At 39.6% G+C, this 25,946-nt stretch overlaps 1 protein-coding gene across 15 annotated transcripts in view; it reads right to left on the reverse strand.

The window, feature by feature from the left end:
• nrg1 (neuregulin 1) overlaps positions 1-25,946 on the reverse strand; it is a 108,561-nt gene that overhangs the window by 42,948 nt on the left and 39,667 nt on the right. For 9 of the 15 annotated variants that reach the window (XM_039676947.2, XM_039676939.2, XM_039676940.2 and 6 more), the window contains exons 2-3: positions 16,279-16,453; positions 15,856-15,977 (exon numbers count right to left, since the gene is read on the reverse strand). In XM_039676947.2, coding sequence (XP_039532881.2) covers positions 15,856-15,977; positions 16,279-16,453 — 297 coding nt within the window. Of the gene's footprint in view, positions 1-3,934; positions 5,180-15,855; positions 15,978-16,278; positions 16,454-21,478; positions 21,661-25,946 lie in introns of those variants that run through there. The other 6 variants (XM_039676949.2, XM_039676950.2, XM_039676948.2 and 3 more) reach the window with 2 other exon arrangements.

The following is a 25,946-nucleotide window of genomic DNA, read 5'->3' on the forward strand; positions in this document are numbered from 1 at the left end:
CTAGTTGGGGACATTTAATTTAATATTCGACAATATTATTGATCTGTCTGCAAATAATGAACTAAATGAATATATATTTTTTTACAACAAAAATGAACCATCACTGAACTTACTTAAGCTGGACTATGGTGCTATTTTCTTCAAGGCACAAACTTTTTTGCATTATTTTCCTGTTATCTCTGTAAAGCTGCTTTGACACACTCTGTATTGTAAAAGCTCTATATAAGTAAAGGCGACTTGATTTGAGTTGAGAAGCAGAGTGATGAAGCTGTAGCTTCTATCTGATGCCGAAGGAGAACTGTGTGAAACTCCACAAAGATTCTGTAGAGCATCCGGTTCGGTTCCTTGCCACTGTTGCCTTTGGCTTGCTCAGTTGGGGATATTCAAGTTAAATGACCCATCATACCATTGATCAGCTCTACCAAACTTGATTGCCTTTTTTCAATTAATAAACAAACACTGTTATGTTGTCTTGATTGATACGGTGAAGCAGCTTTGATACAATCTGTATTGTGACAAGCGCTATATAAATATATTTGACTTGACTAGACTTGACTTGACATCCTTCTACATGTGCTGGTGCTTTGAGGAGCTCAACAAACGGATCGAATAGTGCTGTGTTGGAAAAAAAATCGATTCACCAATTCTGAATCGATTTTCATATTAATTTCTAAAGATCGATCCGTAACTCAGAGAATCGATTTATTAATATGCCTACATTTTCCCCGTGAACTTTAACTTGCCGCGAGTGATCCCTATGTGCGCATTGAAAGCTTTCACTCTGCGCTTTCACTTGTTACGACAATGGACTTTGATTCATTAAACCGTTCATTCAACGAACACGTTCAAAAAAGCAGATTCATTAAAATAGATGTAATGAAACAACTTCAAGGTGTTAATTATTTTTAACTTTGAGTTCCACTTAAGGCTCAGCTGAGCAGCAATGCATCGCATGGGCAAATGGCATTAATTCAATGCGTGACTCACTGATTCGGTTTCCTCGTGCTGTGGGATGCTGATCAGCGCTGCTGCTGACATGCATTTATGGTAAATACCCGTAACGTGAACGTTAAAAGGATGATTCGACAACTATTACGCGTTCCTTTGACACGGCACGGCAAGCTTTCCACGAATACATATGACTTCAAAGACAGACGCAGGTAATCGCACGCGCTCTGCCGATCTCTTTCATTCACTGTCTGTGCGAAACCGCTGTAGGCTACACATCACCACGATAAACAGTCTCGTTATCATTATGAACTTGTCTAACATTCAATATACATGCATGAAGAAGTTCAAAACAGGAAGGGTAGCCTTATAAAAAACGTTAATATCACGGTTTCTGCGGTTACTTGCAATCCTCCTGCTGATATAGCCTACCTCTGCGTCCTCTGTCGTCTACACCAGTGCAAGTTAGTGAAAGCAGTTGTATAAACACGGAAGGGGGATTGTTCTTTACAACAATCAATACTACATTAATTTGCAGTTGAATGTCTATAATAATAGTATCAATATGTTGCATAAATACAGTCCTGTAATTCAGGTAACAGCTGGAAAAAAATGCTTTGTTCAAAAACAATTATCTAAATCTCGAAGATCGAATCGGATCGAATCGAATAATGATAATCGATTCAAGATCTTGAGAATCGGAATCGAAACGATTCTTGAAATTTGAATCGAAACCCAGCTCAAGGATCCAAACAACCTCCATTGGTACCTAAGCTAATCTCCAAATAACAATTTAGCAACCTAAGCAGCCCGTTCTCATCCCAAGACGTCATCTAACTGACGCTTTTGACCATACGTCAACACCCGACGTTTTAGGGCACCCTTTAACATCAGTTAGATGACGCTATCTAACCCTAACCCTACCCCAGACCTAAACCTACCCGCGTCATCTAACTTACGCTAAAGGTAAAGCGTCATTTAGATGACGCCCTAGGATAGTTAAAGGGTGCCCCATAATAAACGTCTTGACGTATGTTGACGTATGGTCAAAAGCGTCATTTAGATGACGTCTTGTGATGAGAATGTGTTGACCTAAGATACACATACAAACAAAAATAGTTATTGGTGGTTTATTTGCAAAACTACTAAACGTGAAAAAGTTTACAAAAGTCACATTACTACTAATCTAGTGAGGCAGCATTACTAGGTTGAACCAGTAGAGTACTCCAGCAAGTCAATATTACTCTACAAAATCCTCTAAAATCACATGCAAACAACAGCAGCTTGGCACATAAAATTGACTATTTTCCACTTACAACCTCACATCCTACAGAGAGATCGGTGTCTGTTCATTGTTCCCCATTAAACAGCATACATCCCTCTGTACAGGAATATTGTGCAGTAAAGCAATTTCTATTTAACAAACGTTTTCTATCATACTATTGAAAAATTAGCTTTCAATGAGCCTATTTTTGTAGAATTGTGGGCTTTTGAGTGCTAACGCACAGAACATGTAATGGATTAGTACTAATGAAGTACTAATGCAATACATGATGATGTAAACCCATAAATGTGCACCCAAATGACGCATTTGCCTCTCATTATATTTCTGTCCTGATCTTTCATTTCACAAAATGCGTGATGTATTTCATCAGGCTCAGAATCACTTTAACTAAAGCTTCCTTGTTAGTCAGCTGATCCGCTGTCTGTTATTGATTTAGACTGAAATGTCCACAGAACCGATTGCATTTCCATTTAAGGCCCAGACGATTGATCCCAGTGCTTGCAGTGGGAGGGTGTTTGAGCTTCCCAGCAGCACTTGATTCAAGCAAACTGTGCAAGCCGAACGAGGCCAGCGCTGGGGTGACGTGAGGTTATGAAAATCGAGGTCACATCTGAAATAATCTTGAGGTCTCAGCAACAAATGGACTGTAATGTCCGGTCACAAACAAATTTAAAACGTTAAATTAAGCTATTAGGGATAGACATACAGTACAACCCCTTCAGTGAGTTGTACTGTTGTGTACATTGATTAAACTGAAGTAAAGTAGTACATTTCCAGCTAAAAAATGCATGTCTGTTTTCATTCTCATTTGGAATATTGTGTCCACCCTGACACCACATTCTCCATATTTCTCCATTACATGTAACTAAGGCTAGAAGTGTCCCAAAGACATCTGGCAACTCTTAATTCTGTAATAGCTCAGTATTTTAAAGACAGATGAGGTGAGATAATCCAATCTTTTAAATGGATTAAAGTAGAGATCTCAGTCCCAAAGAACTGAAGGGCTTGGCTCTATATTTGCATAATGATCTGCAGATTCTGAGCATCACTATAGGCTGGCTTCAGCTGACGCGGCTAAAAGTGGCAGAGATGACCAAAAAAAAAAAAAAAAACCTGGAGAGAAAAAAAGGAAAGGGAAGGAGATCCGAGATCCGGGAGTGGAAGTCTGGCAGTCCTCCAGCCATTATAATTCTTCAAGCTCTCAAAGTCATGGTGGAGAGCAGATAGTATTACTGACGATCATCTTTCTATGGAAGGGCATGGGCTAGTCTGTGTGGAGACTCTGACCTTGAGATGGAGCAGAGCCAATAGGAAGTGTCCTCCTCACTGCAGCACCACTGCACTCGTGCGCCTCTGATAGTGTTCGGGTTTGACACAGTAATTGACAGGCGGCTTCAAAGGGGCGTCTGCGTCACTATCAGCGCCCATCTCGGGTGACTTTTACTTTCAGGGCTCAGTCGCAGGAGTGTGCAGCACGACCGACGCGATACAACACGTTGACATACTAAACATCCGACTCTTACCTCACGGGGAAACAAGCGCTTAACAATTAATATTCTTTTATGATGTATTAAGGGACTCTCAGGGGTACACGCATAACCTTTTTCATTATTCAAGGCAGATTCTGCATTTTGAGACTAAACCTAAACTTAAACTTTTAACATTTTCACCCCCAAAAAAGTGAACACAGAGTGTACTTACATGTCTTTGGAACAATTTCGTTAGATTCCACAGTTGTATATTGGTTTGCATTGGTGACATTCTGGATGGGTTTGAAGGTGCTCTTGGGTTTGGGTGGAGACACAGAGTTGGCGTGAACAGTCACTGCTGCAGTGGGTGTTAAAACAGCCACTTTAGACGAGGAGACCTCGACGGGACCGACCGTGGGCCCCCCCTCCACAAACACCTTGGGCTGTCTTGGGACAGACGGGTTAGCCGTAGAAGAGGAGACTGATACCGGATTCTGAGTAAAGTCCGAGTTTATTACAGGATCATGTCCTATGAGTTTACGATCAAGGTGGGTGGGTGGCTCGTACTCGAAGATCTTGTCCACGAAGACCCACTTAAGGCCGGCGGTGCAGAGAGCCAGGCTCAGCAAGCAGGCCAGGATAGGCAAGATGCAGATCTTCTCCGAGCGCACGCAGTTACTCACGTGCTCCAGATCCAGGCACACGCAGCAAGCCAAAGGCAAAGGCACGCATCCCGAAGGATCTTGCTCGCCGTCTCCCGGCACGTCCTCCTCCGCCTCCTCTTTCGTGGAGACCTCGGATAGCGCTTCTGAAGGAGCCTCTTGAGACGCGAGCCCGGCCGAGATGTCCTCCGACTGCATCTCTCCCCCCGGTTCTGTGTGTCAGGATCAGACGAGCAGCAGACCTCGCTCTACTGCCTCACGAAGTGATCTCTCCATTATCAGGAGAGGGGGAAGGGACTCGGACACGATGCTCAACTGACTGACTAACCTCGTTACTAAAGAGGAAGACTTCGAATTTCTGTCGCCCAGGTCGCGCACACGGTCTCCACAGGAGCAGGAGGAAAAACACCGGCAGCGAGGCTATAAATAAGGCATGTGTTCGGGAAGCAGTGTGTGTGAGCACCCCGGGGAGGATCCGCCTCAGAGTGAGTCGAGAAGTCCTGGGAGAGTAGAGCTCACATGGGGGCAGGGCTGAGGATCATGCTGTCCTGAATCATCCGCGGGCTGCAGGTGTATGTCCCATCAAAGCGCCGGCTTCTTGGAGCAAGAAGCCGGACGTTACAGACTTGCACGCAGAAGCACACGGAAGGACGAGGAGATCGGAGTGAAGATTACACACACCCCTTCCTACACCCCTCCTCTCTCTCCCTCTCCGTATCCATCACACCAACACACACGCTCTGTCTGGTGGCTCTCTCCTCTCACACTACGAACACAAAGCAGAGAGTCGGGCAAGTCTGCGCTTGATCCAATTAGAAAGAACGGCAGCGAATGAGACAGTCTCTCTCTCTCTCTCTCTCTCTCTCTCTGACATTGATTCTGCTGTGGATGAGGATAGAGTTGTATCACACACACACACACACACACACTGATGGGATGCTTTCTCAGGGGAATATGCTGCTATTGTTTCTATTAATGGTCGAGTGATATGTTTTTTTTAATGGCTAATCACCAAAACTGTATCTAGAAGGCAGGGTGCATGGGCAATGGTAGTTTGATTTTTTTTTTTTAGATTTCCGGTTAAAATTCATGTGTATTTAAGTGCAGCTCACCATTTTTGCTTAAGTTTTTCACCATTATTATTTTAATTACATTTTTGTCTTCCCTGAGGTGCAACAAATCATTTTTGGTTACATTTAATTTTAAGGTGTTTCTGTACGGTGTAATTATACATTTAAGTAATATTGAGTAACTACATATACTTACTATAGGGTTATGCGTATTTTATAGTTATTACTATAGTAATTACAGATATGTAACGATAACACTGTAAAATAAAGTGTTACCAAATTTTTTTTAAACGTCAAATATTCAGCTTTCATGAAATCAATTTGAGCCCATAAAACTGCATGCATAATAATTATAAAAGAATTCAAAAACTGTTGTTTAAAAGGATATCATACAACACAACATCTCATCAACTTTCCAAATGATAATAATATTTCATATTAGAATATGAGGTGATCTGAAGTCTACTGCTTAAACTTTGGGTAGACGTTGTAACTGACTTTAAGATTTGAAATTGACAATAAAACATGAATGGAAATGTTTCATCGTTCAATCAAATGCCTGTTTTTAAATCACAGAGCTAAACTGATTAGTTTGAGTAATGTGTGTATATATTCAGTTTGCCCTTTACTGTTGTATAATCACATTTGCCTCCACATGCTGCAGGAACGCTGACTCAGGGGCCGGGGGATCGCGGGCGGGCCAGAACCCCCATCCTGGACCAATAAATACTGAATGAGGAACGGACTCCATAGGGAATACTGTGCAGCCACACCGGAAATCAGTGTGCTTTCATTTAATGAGGCGTTTTCTTTACACGTCAGCTGTACTAACACACAATGTAAGAACAAGGGCTTTACTAATGAACTGGTTTTGTCACTATTATAGTTCAAGTCGTTTTGTACTAGTCTTTTATTGGCATTAGATTAATTTGCTTCCGTGATCTCAAATTGAAGCCAATTTCAGTTAACACAGTGTGATTTATCTTGAAGGCCATTATATAATATGAAAGCGTAAAGTGATCATATAACAAAAGGCTGAATGATTTAACATGCTAAATATTACAAAGATAAAAAGGCTAATAAATGAAGGCACGTTGAAACTAAACTTTTAAATCAGCTTAAAAATTTTTTTTCTCCATTATTGTGAATTAATTTTAATTTATTTAAGACAAATTGTCCCCCAATAAATTCTCATCCAGATTTTTAATAATTATCATAAGATTTTCACTATAATACAAACATTTTCTTTATTTCTTATTAACATCAGCTTAAATTAAACATAAAATAAACATTTTTGCTTTACAGTATTCAGAATTTAAGGAGGTAAAATGTGCTAAATCATCACAGAAATGTCCTTTTCTTTGTGCAAAATATATTTTGTTTTAATTTAGGGGTAAAATATGACTTGACCGGTTTGATTTTCATTCACCTGTTTGAAACAATTACTGTAAGGTCTCCAAATTTTATCCCAGACAGAGGCCATCTGTTCCTCAGATTAGTCAGATCAAGATTCAGACTCATCCTTAGCATTATCGTGGTCTGTGTATGTTTCTGAAGGATTTTTAGTTCAATGTTTAATGCTCACAAATATACACATTGCTTTCCACTATCATTATCTAAGCCGTCCCACACTGACGTGGATGGATGACTCGTTACCATTATCAGATGACCTGGGATTAGCGACCACACAACACGTGGTATTAGCAAGAGCCCCTGCAGGGGTAAATGGAGCAGATACGGAGGGCTTCACGTCCCCTCAGGCTTGTTAAGCCGTCCCACGTCTCATTGCCATTAGGCTGAGAATCAAATGTACACGAGGTGTGTGTGTGCAGTGGGGTCATGAGGTCAGGTCGACAGTAGTGACCCCTTGACTCTCACAGAGGAAGTGGACTCGCATTATATGGACAGATGCTGATGTCCTATCAGTAACAAAAGAGAAAGTCATACGCATTCCTTGATAAAAGAATGTTTAACATGTTTACACACTTCAGAGACAGCTGTTACGTGAAGCTGCAACTGTAACAATAGATCTGCTTGGGTCACACCAGTGATTCAGAAAGCTACTTCTTTAAATAAGCGACCCCATGGGACTAGGATTGTAGTTTTTATACTGAATATGTTCATATTAAAAGAAATCTACATAATAATGGGAAATAGTATATGGCTATTTCATTTTCTTCAGGACAATAACAACACTTGTATAGAAAATCAGAGAATGATGGAAAATTCAAAATCCATTCTGTCAAAATGACATTTAGAGATTATTCGTAGCATAACCTCATTTAATAGATATATTGTAGATATGAAGGTCATTGGCTTGCTAATGTTGGATTGGTGCCAAAAGGGTCCCAAATGTGCCAAAATGAACAAGTCATCAAAGTCAAAGTCAAAAGATCTGTTTGTTAGGGTGCACTAAAACTAACTCCATTAAGTGTTAGCATTATATCTAAATAATAAACACTAAATATTACATTTCTCACATAGTAAAGATCAATTCATTCAATTCACCTTCTTGACTAAGTATTCGAAATGTGAAATGAGTTAAATCCTAAATCCTGCAGCATGGGTTTGGCAGGTGAAGGGTTACTGCTGCATTAGGAGATGAAACACTTTTCATGCCAAACACGTCAAGGCAAGAGTTTTATTAACAAACACGGAACAAGGTCTCGGACACCAATTCAATAACGGTGCCTTTCTCTGCTGACGCACAAACACTGAGGAGCTTTTACAGAGATAGAGAGGCCTTTTCTCCTGCGCTGTCATGAGCAGAGAGACTGGAGTCAGACACACACAGCGTCACGTCTGACTGTGTGTTCATGCCCTCACCTCCAACAGCCCGCCCGACTGGAGCCGCTTCAAAGGACCATCCATCTCACACACACACACACACGTCTAGTTCACTATCTTTGTGGGGACTCTATGGTTTTTATGCTGTACAAACTGTATATATCTCTCCCCTTAAACTAACCCGATCGCTAAACCTACCCATCACACACTCTCTCTCTCTCTCTCGCAACTGAATGACTGAATGAAAAAAAAGCTTACTTCCGCATCGCAACATAAGGTGACTGTGACCAATATGATTGGCTTGAGCATCAAACTACAAATAAAAATCAAATTCATTTCATTTATGATTCTATCCATTATTTCAAGGGCAAAATTGATAAACAATGAAAGAAACGGCCGCGATCTCTCTTCTAGTCACACTGCTGAAGCATTAGTCAGTGTATCATGGCATGATGCCTCTATAAAGCCGGACCCGGGCGGTATGCTGCAGTGCAGTGGCAGCACTCAGCGCTGTAATTATTCATGCGGTCTGGAGGTGCAGTGTGTTCCCTCCTTCAGAACTGTTCCCAAACGGCTTTCAGTGGGAAGAGTGTGGCGTGACAGAGACCACTAAAGACAAAGAGCTTGTCTGCACCGATCCACTGCAGTAACTCCTGCAGTACTACAACCCTGACTCACATCACCACAGAGGGATGCTTGAATCGTATGCATTGAGGTGACTTCCCCACGGGAACACGCCCCATCAGCCGGACCGAGTTTAAACTAATGGCTGGACCTGATATAGTGGCCCTTACAACTTACCAAAGATCCATGATCACGGATATTGAAATATGCAGCAGAAATCATGTTTCCTGACATTTATATGAGCCTGATTTCAAGGAGAGGGAAATATAAAGCAAATTTGCCTGTGACAATTTATATAATAGGTCTAAATCAGGGTGATCACTTAAATCAATGTTATACAGTTTTCATATCATTATACAGTGATTCATTTGTTGCCTAGATGCTGCTTTAGTGGAGAGAGCAGTATGTTTGCCGTCAAGACTGAGAGGACGCTAACATTGGTAGTGTCTCAAGAAGTTAAAGGGTTAGTTCACCCAAAAATGAAAATTAAGTCATTAATTACTCACCCCCATGCTGTACCAACCCCGTAAGACCTTCGTTCATCTTCGGAACACAAATGAAGATATTTTTGATTAAATTTGAGAGCTGTACAACTACCACATTGGCTGCCTAAGGGACTGGCTCTTGACGGCCCAGAAAGTCAATGAAGAAAATGTTTAAATATCCCATGTGACTACAGTGGCTCAACTATAAGTTTATCAAGCGACGAGAATACTTTTTGTGCGAAAAAACAAACAAAAATAACGACTTTATTCGACTATTCCTTTTCTTCCTTGTTGGCCTGAAACGAGACTTCCTTAGATTTCCAGGACGCATGCGCAAGAATTGCGATCTCCTTCAACTACTTCAGTTCAGTTCTCGCGCATGCGTCGTGGAAATCTAAGGAAGTCTCGTTTTCAGGCCAACAAGGAAGAAAAGGAATAGTCGAATAAAGTCGTTATTTTTGTTTGTTTTTTCGCACAAAAATATTCTCGTCGCTTGATAAACTTATAGTTGAGCCACGGTAGTCACATGGGATATTTAAACATTTTCTTCAAAAACCCTATCACCCAATTTTTTTTAAGGCTAATTGTAGTACTGAAGGATCCTTCAGTACTACAATTAGCCTTAAAAAAAATTGGGTGATAGGGTTTTTTTCATCTTCATGTAAACCACAATGATTTCCCTCATGTGTTAAAAAACCTAGTTATCGCTATCCACTATCGGTCGACCTTTACCCAAGCAACTGCAAAGCGAGGCCCTGGCAACCGCCCATCACAACACTGGTGAACCACTCACCAAGATGTTCTTCACTCAGATCCGCTTTGGCCTTCAACATTTACTGTATTTCTCTAATCTCTTGTTATCCCCTCATATTTTGTCTATCACTAAAAGTCAGTCCTCCACAGACCTGTCTAGACACTATAATTGAAACATGACCTGTTCAGATGACCACTTACAAAAACATTCAGACACATGCCGAAAATGTAATGAATGATACTGGATCCAAATACCACACATATGACATATTTCGAGTGTTATCCTGCAGTACAGCTGGACTTTACTGATCCAGACCACACGACAGCAGAAACATCTACGCATGAGCTCATATATAGCCACTGGAGCTCTGCTGAGACAAAACACACATAAAAACGACCCTAAAATGTCACTCATAATTGTTTTACATGGGGCCATGATGTCATTTCAGCATTTTTCGGTGCTAGTGTGTTATTTTACTGCGGTCCAAAAATGGAAAATGTCAGTGTTTTCCTCCCACCTCCCATTAGAAAGTTCCCGGACAAATGACCAACTGTTTTTTTTTTTTTTACATCCACCAGCATTGTGTGGAAATGTAATTCCCATCTGAACTTTCTTTTGAGTGTATGTGGAGGTCTTGACCACTGCTGGAGACACTGCTGTGGCACAAAGGATGCTCACTTCAGAGAAACTAAGGCCATGTTCATTCCTGGTATTAGGATACGTTTTGGTCGATCGGATCTCAAGTGGACGACGCTAATACAGGTGTAAACCGGGTCTAAAACACTGAGTTGTCCACTTTTCACACTTCCAGTGGTAGATGAAAACAAGTTCGACCAGATTTCTTTAAAGTCCCCGTGAACCGGAAGTTGCAAACGATTTTTCTCCTGTGCTGTGACGTATTTCCAAGTGAAACGGAATATTGAACAGAGGGCAGGGTTTTACTCTAGCGCTCCTCCTCTCCATCTCTCGCTCATAGCAAACTAACGGTTTGAGGGGAGTGGTTAAGCGTTTCCCCACCAAAACTGTGAAACCTACGTCATCAGAAAAAGAAACCGTTCCAGACCGGAAGTAACTTTTCAGATTTTGATTAAAGATTACTAAGGTAAAACATTTTTTTAATATATATTCACTTGCATGGATTAATTGTTCACCACAAGACTAGTAATATGCGCTAACAAAGTAAATAGGTTCAATTTTGATTTCACGGGGACTTTAATAGTGTAAACACTCATGTTGTCGAATGTGTTCAAACAGCCACAATAGGCCGTCTACTCTCTGTCTACTGATATAATGCCTAAACACTATGGGAAGTGCTCTAGCCAGACGGTATTTAAACTTTTTCGACTGGAGACACAAGTTTGACGACGAAAAACAAACCAAGCACGATGTTCTCTCACCATTCCTGATTTCTAACACACACTCACTGTCTTCACACATGCTCACACATGCTCTCTGTGTGCTTCTCTCTCGTCTCCGGGCGCGTTCAATTGCACAAGATTTCATTTTGTCCATTAGATTGAGAGATTTGGAAAAGCCCAAACATTTACCCACCCATAGACCCTCCCCTCGAAGAAATCAGGACAGAAGAGGTCTAATGTGGACAAAAGAGACGGATCAAAACACCAGGTGTACACGGGAATGTGTCTCTCGTCTACTTGTGATCCGATCGATCGAAACGCATCTTCATACCAGGTGTGAACATGGATTTTTGAAAATGACTGTTCATGTGGTGTGGAATATAGCTCTAAGGGAATGAAAACATCCTGCAAATATTTATATCTGAAAGTGCACCGTATATAAAGTTATTGTCTTTCAAAAGTTAAAGTCGACTCTGAGTCTGTGAAATGAATTGTTTTTCAAACGAGTCATTAGCTGTTTCGTAGTGTCGTAGATACGAAACATGAACATATTGGCCGCGCCCAGTTACTGCGCGTGCAGACGGAAGTGTAAACTTGAAGTCTAGAACACATTCAAATACTTCATCATAGCATCATGTCGAGAAGACGCTGTGTTCTACAATGCAAAGACAGTTCAGCCACTTGAGCATGTGAAGAATCGGTGGTTAGAGTTCATATTTGCAACGACACCACAAGAGTATTGCCCGATTGTGTTCTCATCATTTTAATGACGAATCATTCAAAAACATAAATGAATTCAAATGTGGATTCGCAAGCCGGTTGTTCCTGAAGGAGGTCTCAGTACACAGTGCATATGGATCAGCTTCCTCCTCCGAATCACAACCTGTAAGTATTATTAATAATTGTTGCTTTTATGGGTTTTGTAGTGTCGGGGCTCGAGGAGGGAAGGCGCAATAAGTATGTGTGTGCGCGTGTGTGTGTGTGTAAGTTACGCTCAGCGCAGCTTCTAGGTCTCCAATGTAATTTTTTTTAAATATGTGAAATGTTTGTCGCTGTCATTGGAGTTGTCATAAAGAATAGAGCGTCTTGTAGTACTGCAGTGCTTTATCAATATGTTTATGCGTTATGTTAACAAACAATAACTGACTGGGTCTGTCATCTGACCAATCACCGCCGATTAGCGTCACGCAAAGGAGTGGTTTGGAAAATTGAGTCGTACGAATCATTTGGGAGACGGTGAGCAAATCAAGTAAAAATAAATGCACATTATAAGACAACAAAACTGTTTTTTGTCATTGCATTCATGTAAAACTGTTGTTGGGGAATCCCAGAACAATATTAGGAACATTTTAAATGCCATAATATGTAGGTTCTCTTTAAAATGAACTATGGCTATGTATGTACACATGAAATGTTTTCAGAATGACAAGAGATATACAGTATTTGTGGAGAGAATGTTAAAGGGATACTCCACTTTTTTTGGGAAATAGGCTCATTTTACCACTCCCCCAGAGTTAAACAGGTGGGTTTTACCGTTTTCAATCCGTTCAGCCGATTTTCTGATATTTAGAAGAATATCAGTAACCAGACAGTTTCTGGTCTCATTGACTTCCATAGTATATTTTTTTCCTACTATTGAAGTCAATGAGACCAGAAACTGTCTGGTTACTGATATTCTTCTAAATATCAGAAAATCGGCTGAATGGATTCAAAAACGATAAAACTCAACTGTTTAACTCTGGGGGAATTGTAAAAAGTGGAGTATCCCTTTAAAGACGGCTCCATTTTAAAACGTGGTTGTGACTCTGGTCAATAGCAAAATTGGGTGTACAGACTGAGACTAAACCCTTGCTATAGAAGTGGCATCCATATTTAGCTTTGTATATCTTAGCAAAAAGAAACAAAAGCACCAAAATTGTCCTTAATGTCCAATTCTATTCTTCAATGAGATACTTTGTCAATATCCATCATCAGCTCTGTGGGTGAACTTTAATTGGGATAAAAAGGTGCTCCTTGAAAAGCATACAGAAAGACATGTGATCATCTGCAACATAATCCCAGACGTGCCATCAGTGCAATGGAGAGACGCGGTTTCCTTGAAATGGGTCAAATGAGAAGCTTTGATGAATTTGGTGGAAGTCTATGAGGAAGAGTCTAATGGTGGCCGGCGGTCTCACGTTACCAGAGGGGACCGCTTTCATGGAGAACCTGAGGGGAAACTACTCAGACTAAAGCCCACAAATCAATAAAGTGTAAATGCAGATCCATACATACATAGATTCTGCATTGGATTTAGGGTTTCGTTCAGTTCCGGGGACGACTGTAAGCTCTGTCTCTAACTCACAGACAGTAACTGACCACTGTTATCACACTGCGCCACATGAACATCATATCCTCTCTACACAGCCTTTAAAGTAAGGTTAGATGAGGTCCTTAAAGTCTGGCCCCTCATCTGAAATCTCGCTCTAAGATTAGTTTAACATCCTAAAATGAGCTGCAATGAGGGAAATCTGGCCCAGCAGTGATCTGTGCTCAGTCAGATAACCTTCTTTACCAGGTTTGTAAGGCATCAAAATTTACAGTTTACAGTCATTTACATTTACAGACTGGCCGGTTGCTGCTGTTCTAATGCCCGAGGGAAGACACGGAAGACCTCGTACTTTTCACTTTCCATTTCATTCAAATGCACTGCTCACTAATTGAAAAAAGGCATTAAGAAGCCAGATTACAGAGCAGAAAACTGATCATTTTTGCAATGTTGCGAATGGGCTGGAGGAACCCCATTTAGCTTTCAGGAGAGATTTATGACCCGCCGCTTTTAAGACTCACAACCCGTAAATGATCAATATCACAATTGGGTCTGTGTTACATATGTGGATGTAAGTAAGCAGACAGCATGAGTTAAGTAGGTTGTAATATTTTTCTGTGGTGTTTGTTTCCAATGCAAGGTTCCCCACAATGCTACAGTGTTTGTGGCTGTTGAACTTCAATGCTATATGTTTACTACATACTTCTTAAATGCAAGGACTGTTGAGTGCATGAAGCTCACTTCTCCCTGTTCACACTACTCACACTATTCACTGTATACTACAAAATGGCGAATTGGGACGCACTGATATTCTGGTCTTCAGATATGGCTCGGGAACAGGAAGACAGAACTTCTAAAGCTAATAAAGTTGCTTGGAATCAATGTATTTAAGTTGGAGTTGAGGAGAACATATGCTCTAGATGCAGCTATTATGTGACATTTATGTGAAGGTTTGCAAAACTTTACTGTTCAACATGAACATATGATCTAATTATATTATATCAATGTGAGATTTTAAATGAATGAATAATTAAAGTTAGGGTGAAAACATCAATAAGAATCTTTAAAAATTACAATTATATTATAAATAACAATCCATAATTTATATATAGTACCTGAATCAAAGAGCACAGGCCTATAGATACAAAAAAGACATGCAATGCAACACATTTCCAAGAACCGTCCAAAGAATGAATCAGGCTTTCTAGCATTACATACTGTATGAGAGACAAGCCATTTAGGATAAAGAGAATCACGAATCGAACTTTCCAAGGTTTCCAAGGTGTGTGTGAGAGTGATTGAGTGAGTGTATGAGTGTGAGAGACTGTGTGTGTGTGTGTGTGTGTGTGTGTGTGTGTGAGTGAGTGAAAAGGTGGACCATTTAAAGGAGAACTGCGGCGCAAAATGAACCTTTGGTCTAATAAAACATTGGTACCTTTTTCATCATAATCGAATGTAAAGATTTTTATCTCTAAAAACTGTTTAGCGTATAATGCTAGTACTGGGGGCATTTACTAAGTAAAAAGAAATCGCTAGTTTATTCCACTAACAAGGCTCAAAATAGCCCCACACTAACACAGTAACATAATGAGGGTCCATACATGCAAAACGAAGCATTGAGAACTTTGTACAGACCGTTTAATAAGAAGATACTTTATAAAGACAGTTCACTTCGTGTAGAGTCACGACAAGTCAAACCACAAACGTCGTGAACTGTATGGAGTTCAGCGAACTTCTGAACGGTCTTCAGGGATCGACTTATCGAGACTATTTTCTAAGTGTGTTCTGACAGGAGCCATCTTAGAAAATAGTCGATCCCTGAACGCCGTTTTAAAACAGTGTTTTGCTACACCACCAATCTTTCCTCGCGCTAAATTCATAGAAATCGTGGTTGTGACTCAAGAGCCAAGCAGAAAATGCAATGATCTTATAGAAAATGCACTTTACAAATGATATATACAGAACAGATGTGGTGATTTAGCAGTTACCACTGGTGTATTCAGTCTTCACTCCGGACGGGTCTGGTCACCCTGGCCCTTTCTGTGGCCTCGCCACACATTTACACACTGTAGACTTTAATGCTAGTGAAAAGAATGCATTCTTACTTTTGCTGATGGTTAGGCTCGCTGTAGTATTTGTTTTTCCAATTTTGTTGACTGCCTCACAGGTGTATAAACCAGCGTGTCCCTCTGTGGACTTCCTGATCAGTAGCTCGGATATGTTCTTCCTGTGGAAAGTTACATAATCTTGGTTGTTTATACTGTAATTCAAGATAAACATTAGCAGCGTATGCATCATCATGAGTCAGCGTAATATCGGAGTATTTCTTCTCAAAAATGCAACACTGTCCTAAGGTTACGAATTTAATTAGGGAGGCCTGTTTGGTTTTACTGGGTTAACTTTGACCAACAGGCTGTACGACACACGGCAGATACCGTCACGCTAAATGCAAAAATAACATTTCTTCAAAGCCAAATCTTCATCCAGCTTAAGCAAAATGATGATTTATTTAAACAGTACGAACTTACTGTTTCCTTTCCTTAATCCTAATGCTTTTGGGTCTGTTTTTGCCTGCGAGTTCTTGCCCGTTCTTGTACCACTTGATGCTGGGCGGTGGGTTTCCCGCCACGATCTGACACTTAAACACGGTCTTTTTCCCATCCTGCACCGTCACGCTCCGCAGCTCCTTTAACTTGGGTTCGGCTGAAACACAGACACAAAACAGAAGACAGAAATTACCCACAGTAATAAAACTTCAAATATTATACGTTAACTTATAACTTATTAATATTATAAACGTATAAGTAATAAAATACATTAATATTTCACTGTATGCCACCTATTCTAGTGTAATTATATTTTAATGTAGGGGGGTTTGACAGGAAACTGTTCTTGATTGTCATGAAAATAATATCAAACAATAAGCAAATAGGCTTAATTTTTTGAGCAAAATATTATCACCATTGCTGTCCTGTTGGCAGTGTTGCCAGATTGAACGGTTTTGAATTTGATTGTGTAGGTTGAAATTTGGGTTTGGGCAGGTGGACAAAATTTGGGCTGGTTTTGGGATCAGTTTGGCATTTTTCAAACATTCAAATTTTATGATTGGTTAACAAACAAAACCCAAGTGCACATGTACTCCATCCAATCAGTCATCATGATGTTATTAAACACACAAGCCCACTGCAATATTCAACAATGCATTGCCTGTGTGAGAACTGGTCTGAGCTGGACCATGTGACAATCATCTTTACACATGTAAGTTATTAGTAAGCTACGACAAGACAACATTCCGCAAAATAAATAAATAATTAAAATCATTTTTTGAAATAAATGTTTCCGCGGAAGGAAGAATGAGCCTCTGCTAAAGTCTCCACCTTACCCTGTGTTACACCCCTGGGCTCTCAAGCTTAAATTCATATCCAATATATTTAATAATATTTTGGAATATCTGAGATAATATAATAAATGCAGATTTATTTCAACTAAAGGTTGAACTGTGTTCTCAAAAAGTATATTTCATAAATGTCAGGCCAGGGCACGTTTTATACAGTAAATTTAAACAATTAATTGCAATAATCAACAAATTGTAAAAATAGTGAGTGGTTTGGTTTCTACATATGTAACTTTAGCATTTTGTTTGAACTCTGCTGAAAAACCTCCAATATGCTGTTTAATTGCGAGTTCCTATGTGACAGTGTGACAAACGCACAATAACCAGATCAGTATGCGTGTGATGTCATATTAAACAGATACATAAAACTTGTATTGTTTAGAGTAGGAACATCACAACATGAAAAGGGGAAAATGATTCACAACTAAACTAAATCATGTTTTGCATGTTTACTTTAAACGGTATTAGTCACTATATTTGGGAACACTAAAGATCAGGGAACACATATTCACTACTAACTAGGAGATTTCCCTAGTTACTAGAAAGCAGAAAGCAGTAATTCTGCTTTCTAACCGTAAGTGAGGTAGTTGTGTTGTACTGGTTATGTTTAAGTATGGGGAAGGGTTAAGGGATGCAGAATAAGGCATTCATATGTGCTTTATAAGTACTAATAAAGAGACAATATGTATGCTAACAAGCAACACTGTGAATAGTGTTCCCTAATCTAGAGTGTTAAACCCTATTAATAAATTTATATAAACAAAACTATCATCTATGGTAGGACCGCATTTACACAGCAACATAAACCTGTGAGAATGAGTGTTGGGGAAAAGACTGATGAAGGACGTCCCCATACTCAAGATGAGTGAAGTTATGAGTCCGCACCAGCAGGTGGTGATACTGCAATAAATACTCAAGTCTGAAGAGACACACAGATAACTAAAGATGAACACAACACTTTTAATGAACATGCTCATTTATCCATAAAATCCTTGAACTCTTGTTTGTCCCAACTGCATAATTCCCTCCGACTTTGGCATATTCCCAGCAAAAAAACAAGGAGAGATTTTCAGTGAAATTAATGTTGCAGAGAATTGTTTAGGAATGGTTAAAATAACTCTGCATATTGATCTGAATTTGCTATTTAATCCACGACTCACATATGCTTGCATACATGGCTAATAAAGAGATTCTGATTTATGCTGTAATGTATTCTTCAGTGGGCTGGGTAATCTAATCTGAAGGTGTTTTTTTTGCCAGTCACAGCTACTCAATCCTCAGAGACAATCAACTCCATCAGTCCGAACTGCTCAAAATGATAAAGCATGCAGCTCTAAAATCTTGTTGCCTTATCATCCAACACTTCCTGTAGACAAGGTGCTTTTAATAACAAGAATATTTTGCATAGCGCAGTGATGACAGCAATACAAAGAGAGCTTCATCTCAGAGACCTCTGCTGGGACACTGGGCTTGAGACGTGCGTTATACATGTGTAATATACACTGCCGGGCCGAAATAAAAGTGCTTCAGAGTCTATGACTGGATCATTATTGCAGTGATTATTATATTTCTAGCATGTTATATATTTGGCAACAGTTCTTCTAACACTAACTGATGTAGAGTGTAGCTTTTCATTTCTTAAACAACCATGTAGGAACACACATAATGGCCAGCAAAGCAATTTTGTGTTTAAAAGACGTCTAATAGGGGCCCAAACACAGCCCAGACAATCCAGGCTACAACAAGGAAATATTTGGGGTGTCAGTGAAAATTTAATAGACGTCTAAACCATAGCCCAAGAATACACTAATCATCAATTAGATAATAAAGAAATGAAACGAGTGAAGAAATGAATCCAAACACCTTGTAATCACTGTTGACTTTGCTTACATGATGGGATATCATATATCTCGCAAGTTATTTTGGCAAAAATGACATGTAACTTCAGTAAATTCAAGGTTATTTTGGCTAGTGTGTGTTACTCATAGCCGGACTATATCGGGTCTATAGTTAACCGAGACGGTGAAATGACGGCTATTGCTCGCTAGGCCAAATATAAATGTTGTGACGTTGTGAGTTCCATATATTTTCTGTCAAGATCTGGTATGCAAGAGTCCAGCTCTCTGTAAAGCCTCCTCCAGCACATCCCAAACACTTCCACTGGATTTGCGCTCTGGATTCATTCATGAAAAGGATTCTTCAATGATTCCTTCACAATCTGAGCCTGATAAATCTTGACATTGTCATCCTGAAATATGGCCATGATGCGTGTTCCTACATGGTTGTTCACGAAATGAAAAGCTACACACTCCATCAGTTAGGGTTAGAAGAACTGTTGCCAAACATATAACATGCTAGAAACAATAATCACTGCAATAATGATCCAGACTCTAAAGCATTTGCCTATTTAAATCCAAATAGCTTTTTTCTTCTTCTTCTTTTTATTTTTTGGCCAGGCAGTGTATTTTAACCTGATATGATCATGGACGGATAACAGTGAATTTCGTTATTTGTGTTTCCTCGCGGTGTCTGGGTCCAGGCGCTGCCCGTCCAGCTGTTTCTGTGTGTCACGGACACGTTCCCTTTGGGGAAACTCCTACACTGTCTTTCAGGCCGCAAAACTGAGTCGGATCAGGGTCCACATTCCCATGATCTAATATGAGCTTCAGACAGCCAGATCCTGCTTCTGTCAGAGATCTCTACAGTAAGACAAACTAGTGTGCCTAAAGAGGGAACCAAACTCTTAACATTGCCTTGAGCTGGAGGATTATTATAGCCCAGACAGCAAACTGACATCGAATCAACGTGGAAACGACGTCTCTCATGACATCGAAACAACGTTGATCTGGCATTGTTTTGCTCATCGAATTAACGTTGAACCAACGTCAGACGCGGCATTCTTCAAAGGTAAATAAAAATCGAAAATTGGTTTGCTTTCACAACGTTGATTTCAAGTTGATTTTCCGTTAGTTTTGAAAGAATGACGCGTTGTTTCGTTGTGACAACGTTGTTTCGTTGAAAGAATGACAACGTTGTTTTGATGTCATGTTTCCACGTTGATTCAATGTCAGTTTGCTATGTTTAGGTGGATGTGTGAAGCCAGTTTTCCTCAGATTCACACAGGTGCGCTACAGCTGCACAGAAATCACATTAACTAGAGCCGAAGAGTGACAACACTTTTTAAACACCGGATCAATTTTTGATCATTTCAAATTATGTTTTCCTTTCAAAGTATGCAAGTGCTATCTTTCTTCATAATAGATAAATGTTGCTTTGATATTTTATATCTCACGGAAAGATATATTCAGCCATTTTTAAAGGTGAATCAAGAGTTCAAATACCTCAAACACCATAATTTCTGACGTTTACACGCACGAAACTCAACGAACAGGACGCATTTCATCCGGTTGAGGTTCCTCTAATGCTGGCATGAGCGTGTTTCAACATGAGCTCGACCTGAATCAGTGACAGCGAGTTTCTTAAGCAAGAGATCATTCACAGAATCGAGTCGTTCACACTCAAATACATTCAAAAATAACATTAAAAAGTAGGCTGTGAATGGAGCGTTCACTTTTAACTAATCACACGTAACATTAATACTTGATACTCGATAACCAAGAGTGTGTATTCAGTGACATCCAGACCACATTGAAAATCAGAGATTCAAATCTAATTTAAACTTAGAAATCAACAGTCAATTGTAGAGTTTGGCTGATCATCTGAATTAATGCTGGAGGAGATGATCATCAGGTTTAGTTGATGAAGCCCCAGTGTTGTGGTCAATACAGACACCAAACATTGATACCGTCTCACATTTATCTACAGTTTTTCCATTCAAATATCTCAAATTGTTATGCTAATAAATGTCCCCTAATTCAAACAACTTGCTGCCTTATTCTTTAGGTATATTCAAAATTGACTGTACAACAGACTTTCAAAACATTTCCGAGCAGAACCTTTTTTTTAACTTAAAAATGAAGTTCAAACTAAAGAGTTAAAGTACTGTAAAAACACATGCTGTAATGCCTTTCTCTGGGTGTGTATTGAAGCGCTAGTCCCTGACCTCCAGAAGTCAAGCCGCCGCCGTGACAGGCGGGAAACTCTCTCCTCTAAGTCACCGGACCGGTGGGTCGTGTTAATGGTTACAAACATTTCTGCCCTTTCTCGCTTGACAGAGTCACATGCGCTCAAACATCCCAGTGGATTGCAACAACTTGGATTGTAACCTGAAAGCGGAGCTCACGGGGAAAGAAACTATTGAAATCTGCTCAATAGTGGAGCTTCCCACCTGAAACCTTGACACTTTCCCACACCTCAGCAGAGCAGACGCTTACCTTCCGGGGAGCTTGAGTCCTTATCCTTTTTCTTTCCGCCACCTTTCCCATCTTTTCTTGGCTGTTTCTCAGACATGCTGGCTCTGTGTGTTCTCGCTGCGTTTAGCTGTCAGTCAGTGTAAGTTGAGAGCGAGGTGTGAGTGTGTGAGTGAGACTCCTTCAGACAACTCTAGCAACAGAAACTCTCCCCCGTCTGCAAGTGTGTTTTACTCAGGAGAGGCGGGATCAACTCGTAATGTGTCAGATTTCCACAAGTCCCACGAATCAGTGCACTTCTTCATTTGTAAATTAGCAACGGCCACCGTGTTGGTGTATTAAAGCCACTTTGAAGACTTCCTAGTCTTTGAAGACTCTACTAGTCTGATAGTGTATAAACAGGACGGCTGTCACATTGATTCTGTCATCATATACTGTACTCATAAACTGTGATTGAGCGAGTACTGTGAAATGTGTCATAATTATTAAATACTCAACTGTAAGTGTTATAAACACAAAATACTTGTGTTCCTCTCTTTGGATGTGACGACTCATGTCTGACATAAGCATGGCACGCTTGACAAGACTAGACATGCTGGATTCAGTTGATGTTGTCACGGTTTGATGTGGGTCTGTGGTCTTGTTCGACGTGACGTGTGGGATGAATGTCTGAAGGATACACCAACTAGGAAGACTCCTGCCATACACACCGAAACTGGGCTTTACACTGAAATATGTTGAACAACAGCAGATCTGGCAGTTTGAGCTTTAACTTTAAAACAAGACAAGTGACATGTTTTGCTTGTGTTGTTATCATAAGCAAATCCTAAATATAAACTTTTAAAATAGAATGTATGCCTACTCTGATTGAATTACAGTCACTGACACACAAGTGTGTGAATAACAATACATGTAATATGTTCATAAATGGGGAAAAATAATGTGTTGGTTAACTGAGTGCACCTAAAATAAAAAATCATGTTTTCAAGCAGGATTACAGTCTCTGTCTGCTAGTCATTCATTATCCTCAGGGATGCGCCAGTACTAACATTCTGGCTGATAATTATTTTCATATTATGGCTGATAAATGGCAGATTTAAAAAAAAAATCCATTTTTACTTTAAATGAATAATAAAACATTAATACATTTGAAATAAAACTACAAGTTAGAGAGAAAATGTCCAGGGTGCTCAGGGAGTTCAAAAAGGTATTAGAAGGTGCTCTTTGGGGTCGGGAGTTCAACGTCGTAGAGAAAAGGAAATCCAAGGCACTCTTCTTTAGAAAATTAAAAAGCCTTTATTAGACTGGCTATATCATAATAGAAAAGATAGTTAAAACATGTGGGGGAAAATACAACCCACGCGTAGCGGCACAAACAGCCTTCTTCAGGGTATGAAAGAAGAAGGCAGGGTACCCTGAAGAAGGCTGTTTGTGCCGCTATCTTTTCTGTTATGATATGGCCAGTCTAATAAAGGCTTTTTAATTTTCTAAAGAAGAAAACTACAAGTTAGTTTATAAAACTAGAAGTGAATTTTTAGGCATTACAGCATGTAAAGTATGGAAATGGATATTCATACCTTTATTAAACCAGGTTAGTCTCATTGAGATAGAGAATCTCTTTTTCAAGAGAGACCTGGCCAAGATAGCACAACAAACTAGATCACACAATCATAAAACAAACACAAAAGAGGCAAAGACAACATTTCAATTAAATAAAAGTGCTATTAATTAAAGCATTTGCACGAGTGACTTATGTTCTATAGTTTTAGCATAACCTTTAAAATCATTTAAGGAAATTAAACACAGTAGTTTAAGTGTTTTCTGTAGGTTATTCAAAGTAGAAGGTGCAACAAACATGAAAGCCTTTTTAAACAACTCTGTTCGGGCTTGAGATACATTCAATCAAATAGTTTTCTAGACCGTGATCCATAAATTCGGATATGTAACTTGGGAGCCTGTCTATAATGGCCTTATATATAAAGATATAAATGTAAGCCTGCGATTTGACAGAGAGGGCAAATGCACTGTGGAGTAAAGTGAACAGTGATGAGTGGAAGACACTTAGATAAAGGCATTCATTTACAACATATGATCATAATCAATATTACAGAAAAATGTGGCATCCACTAGCCTTTTTCTGGAAGAAAAAGTAAAACAAGATTTGTGCCTAAAGAAAACCCCCAGCTTCAATTTCAACATTTTACTTGATTCTGTACTTGGAGCTATAAAGCTTAAAAAAAGGTAATCATCAATTAAAAATCCTAAATATGTATAAGATGAAACTACCTCAATTGTTTTACCCTGATCATCAGTAACAATATTCAGGTCTAACTCAGTTTTCCTTGAGTTTGAAAAGACCATTACGTTGGTCTTCTCTGCATTAAGCACGAGCTCTAATTGATAAAGCTGTACTTTACTCTATCGATTCTAACTATCCATTCATATGCCTTCCTAACGATAGCTGCAATAATAAATAACTGTATCATCTGCATAAAATGGAAAAATGTATGTTGGACATTTTCCCCCAGACAGTTTATATAAATAGTGAATAAAAATGGCCCCAAAATGGAGCCCTGTGGGACCCCTTTACAAAATGATCCATATTTTGATCAATTACAGTTTTTGCTGATTAATATCGGTAAGTAGGAATGCCTTGGTCTTATATTTGTTTTTTTATTACTGAGTGAAAGTGAAACAAGTGAAAGCATGGCAGAACATATATTACTGGTTTTGACAATGACAAGATATTTTGTTGTTTTAAATCAGATGAGATCAGGTGGTATGAATGTTTCATTTCCAGCGGTAACTTCTGACATGCTCCCTCACAGATCCAGACCTGAGCCATTTCCTTCAGCACAAGCACAAGCACTGGCACGTCACGTCAAACAGGTAACACTTCAAAGTCAGTCCTCGGTTCGGTTTAAATCTAACCTTTCAGTTTCACCCAGTGGGTGTTGAATGAAACTCGCCCCTTCAGGTAGTCATCCTGAGAGTCTCCTCGAGGTGGGTGGGGTCGAGGAAATCCAGGACTCCTTCCTTCTGTACAAAGGCTGATGCGTCACAGACACGGCAACAGTTAAGGATACGGTTGAGTGATTTTGGAGGGAGAAGAATGTGTGGGCTTCAATAGAGTGGCGCAAACCTGCGTGAACACAGCCAGAGCTCATCTATCGGGATCAGGGATAGACTCCGCTCACTGACTCAAACGGAACGTCAGTGACAGGAAGGAAGCTCAAATAGCTATTCATTGGAAACTACATCCCATTGAACCATATCAAATCATTTGTATAGTCTTTGTGCAAAAAAAGAGAAGAGTGACATTTTTTTAAAGGTAAAAACAGCATAAAAGAGTTGAGACAACTATTGAGACTGATGAGGCCAATATAAGTTTAACCCCTTTGTTCACACAAACACACAATAAACAATGGACATGAATTAAAAAAAGGTTAAATGGTCCTAAAATAAAATAGTCACACTTGTGCTCCTCGCGGTCAAAATTGACGCTTTGGAAATTAATGGGGAGTGAATTTCATCAAGTGGAAGCATTTGGTACTGCGCCCAAACAAATCTAACTAAAGGTTTCATTGTTTCATAACAATCAATCTAAAATTCTATAACTTTTTTAAGTTCACTTTTTAAAAACTTTTTCACTTAAGGAGTGGGCTAATCTGGAAATTGCCGTCTTCAAAGCGGTCAAACTTCAGTCTGTGCTACAAAATGATATTTTATTAACAAAGTTCAGGAGGAGCACATTCAGGTAATTAACACGGGTGGAGAGCACCCATCAATAATAAAAGGTATAGATTCAGCAGTCTCACCTCAATCCATTGAGAGTTTAGCAGCATCCCTCCACCACCCCTTCTCCACTCTTCTAGTCCTAACCACTTACATAAACTCTGGGTTCGGGCTTTTGACTAAAAGTTTGGGCTTATTGGTACTCAGAATTCCGAGCTCGGAGCCCTCCCCCCGGACAGCACGCCGAATATGCATTAAACTTTACTCCCTTCATTTGTATGCAAGTGTGAACTCGTGAAACATTTAAGATTTATTACAGCTGAAGTTGGACATTTCTTTTTAAGGTCTATGGATTATATGGACAAATGGATTATTACTACTGCATAAATATAATTGAATACCATAAAATCAATAAAAAAAAATATTACAGTAGAATTAACAAAAAAAAATCTACATAGAGCAAGCATGATATTTTAATTCAAATGAAAGTGAAATATTGGTAGAAATCTGTGTGCTTTAACGCAATGTGATTATTGAGCTTCCTGCCAAATATTTCACTTGTTAGTCACTTGGTCATTTGGAATGGCAATCTTACCAGCATTGGCTATTTACCATATAAATGGTTTCCTTTATTACGGGCACTATTACTCAGAAACATGATGTTGCAGAAAATCTCAACATTTGGATACAGGGTCCCTTCCCGCTTGCAACAGGCTTAAAAATGTGAATCATGTTACAAAAAAGTGTTGTAAATACA

Source organism: Pimephales promelas, chromosome 23, assembly GCF_988280905.1.
Source record: "Pimephales promelas chromosome 23, fPimPro1.hap1.1, whole genome shotgun sequence".
Taxonomy (NCBI): domain Eukaryota; kingdom Metazoa; phylum Chordata; class Actinopteri; order Cypriniformes; family Leuciscidae; genus Pimephales; species Pimephales promelas.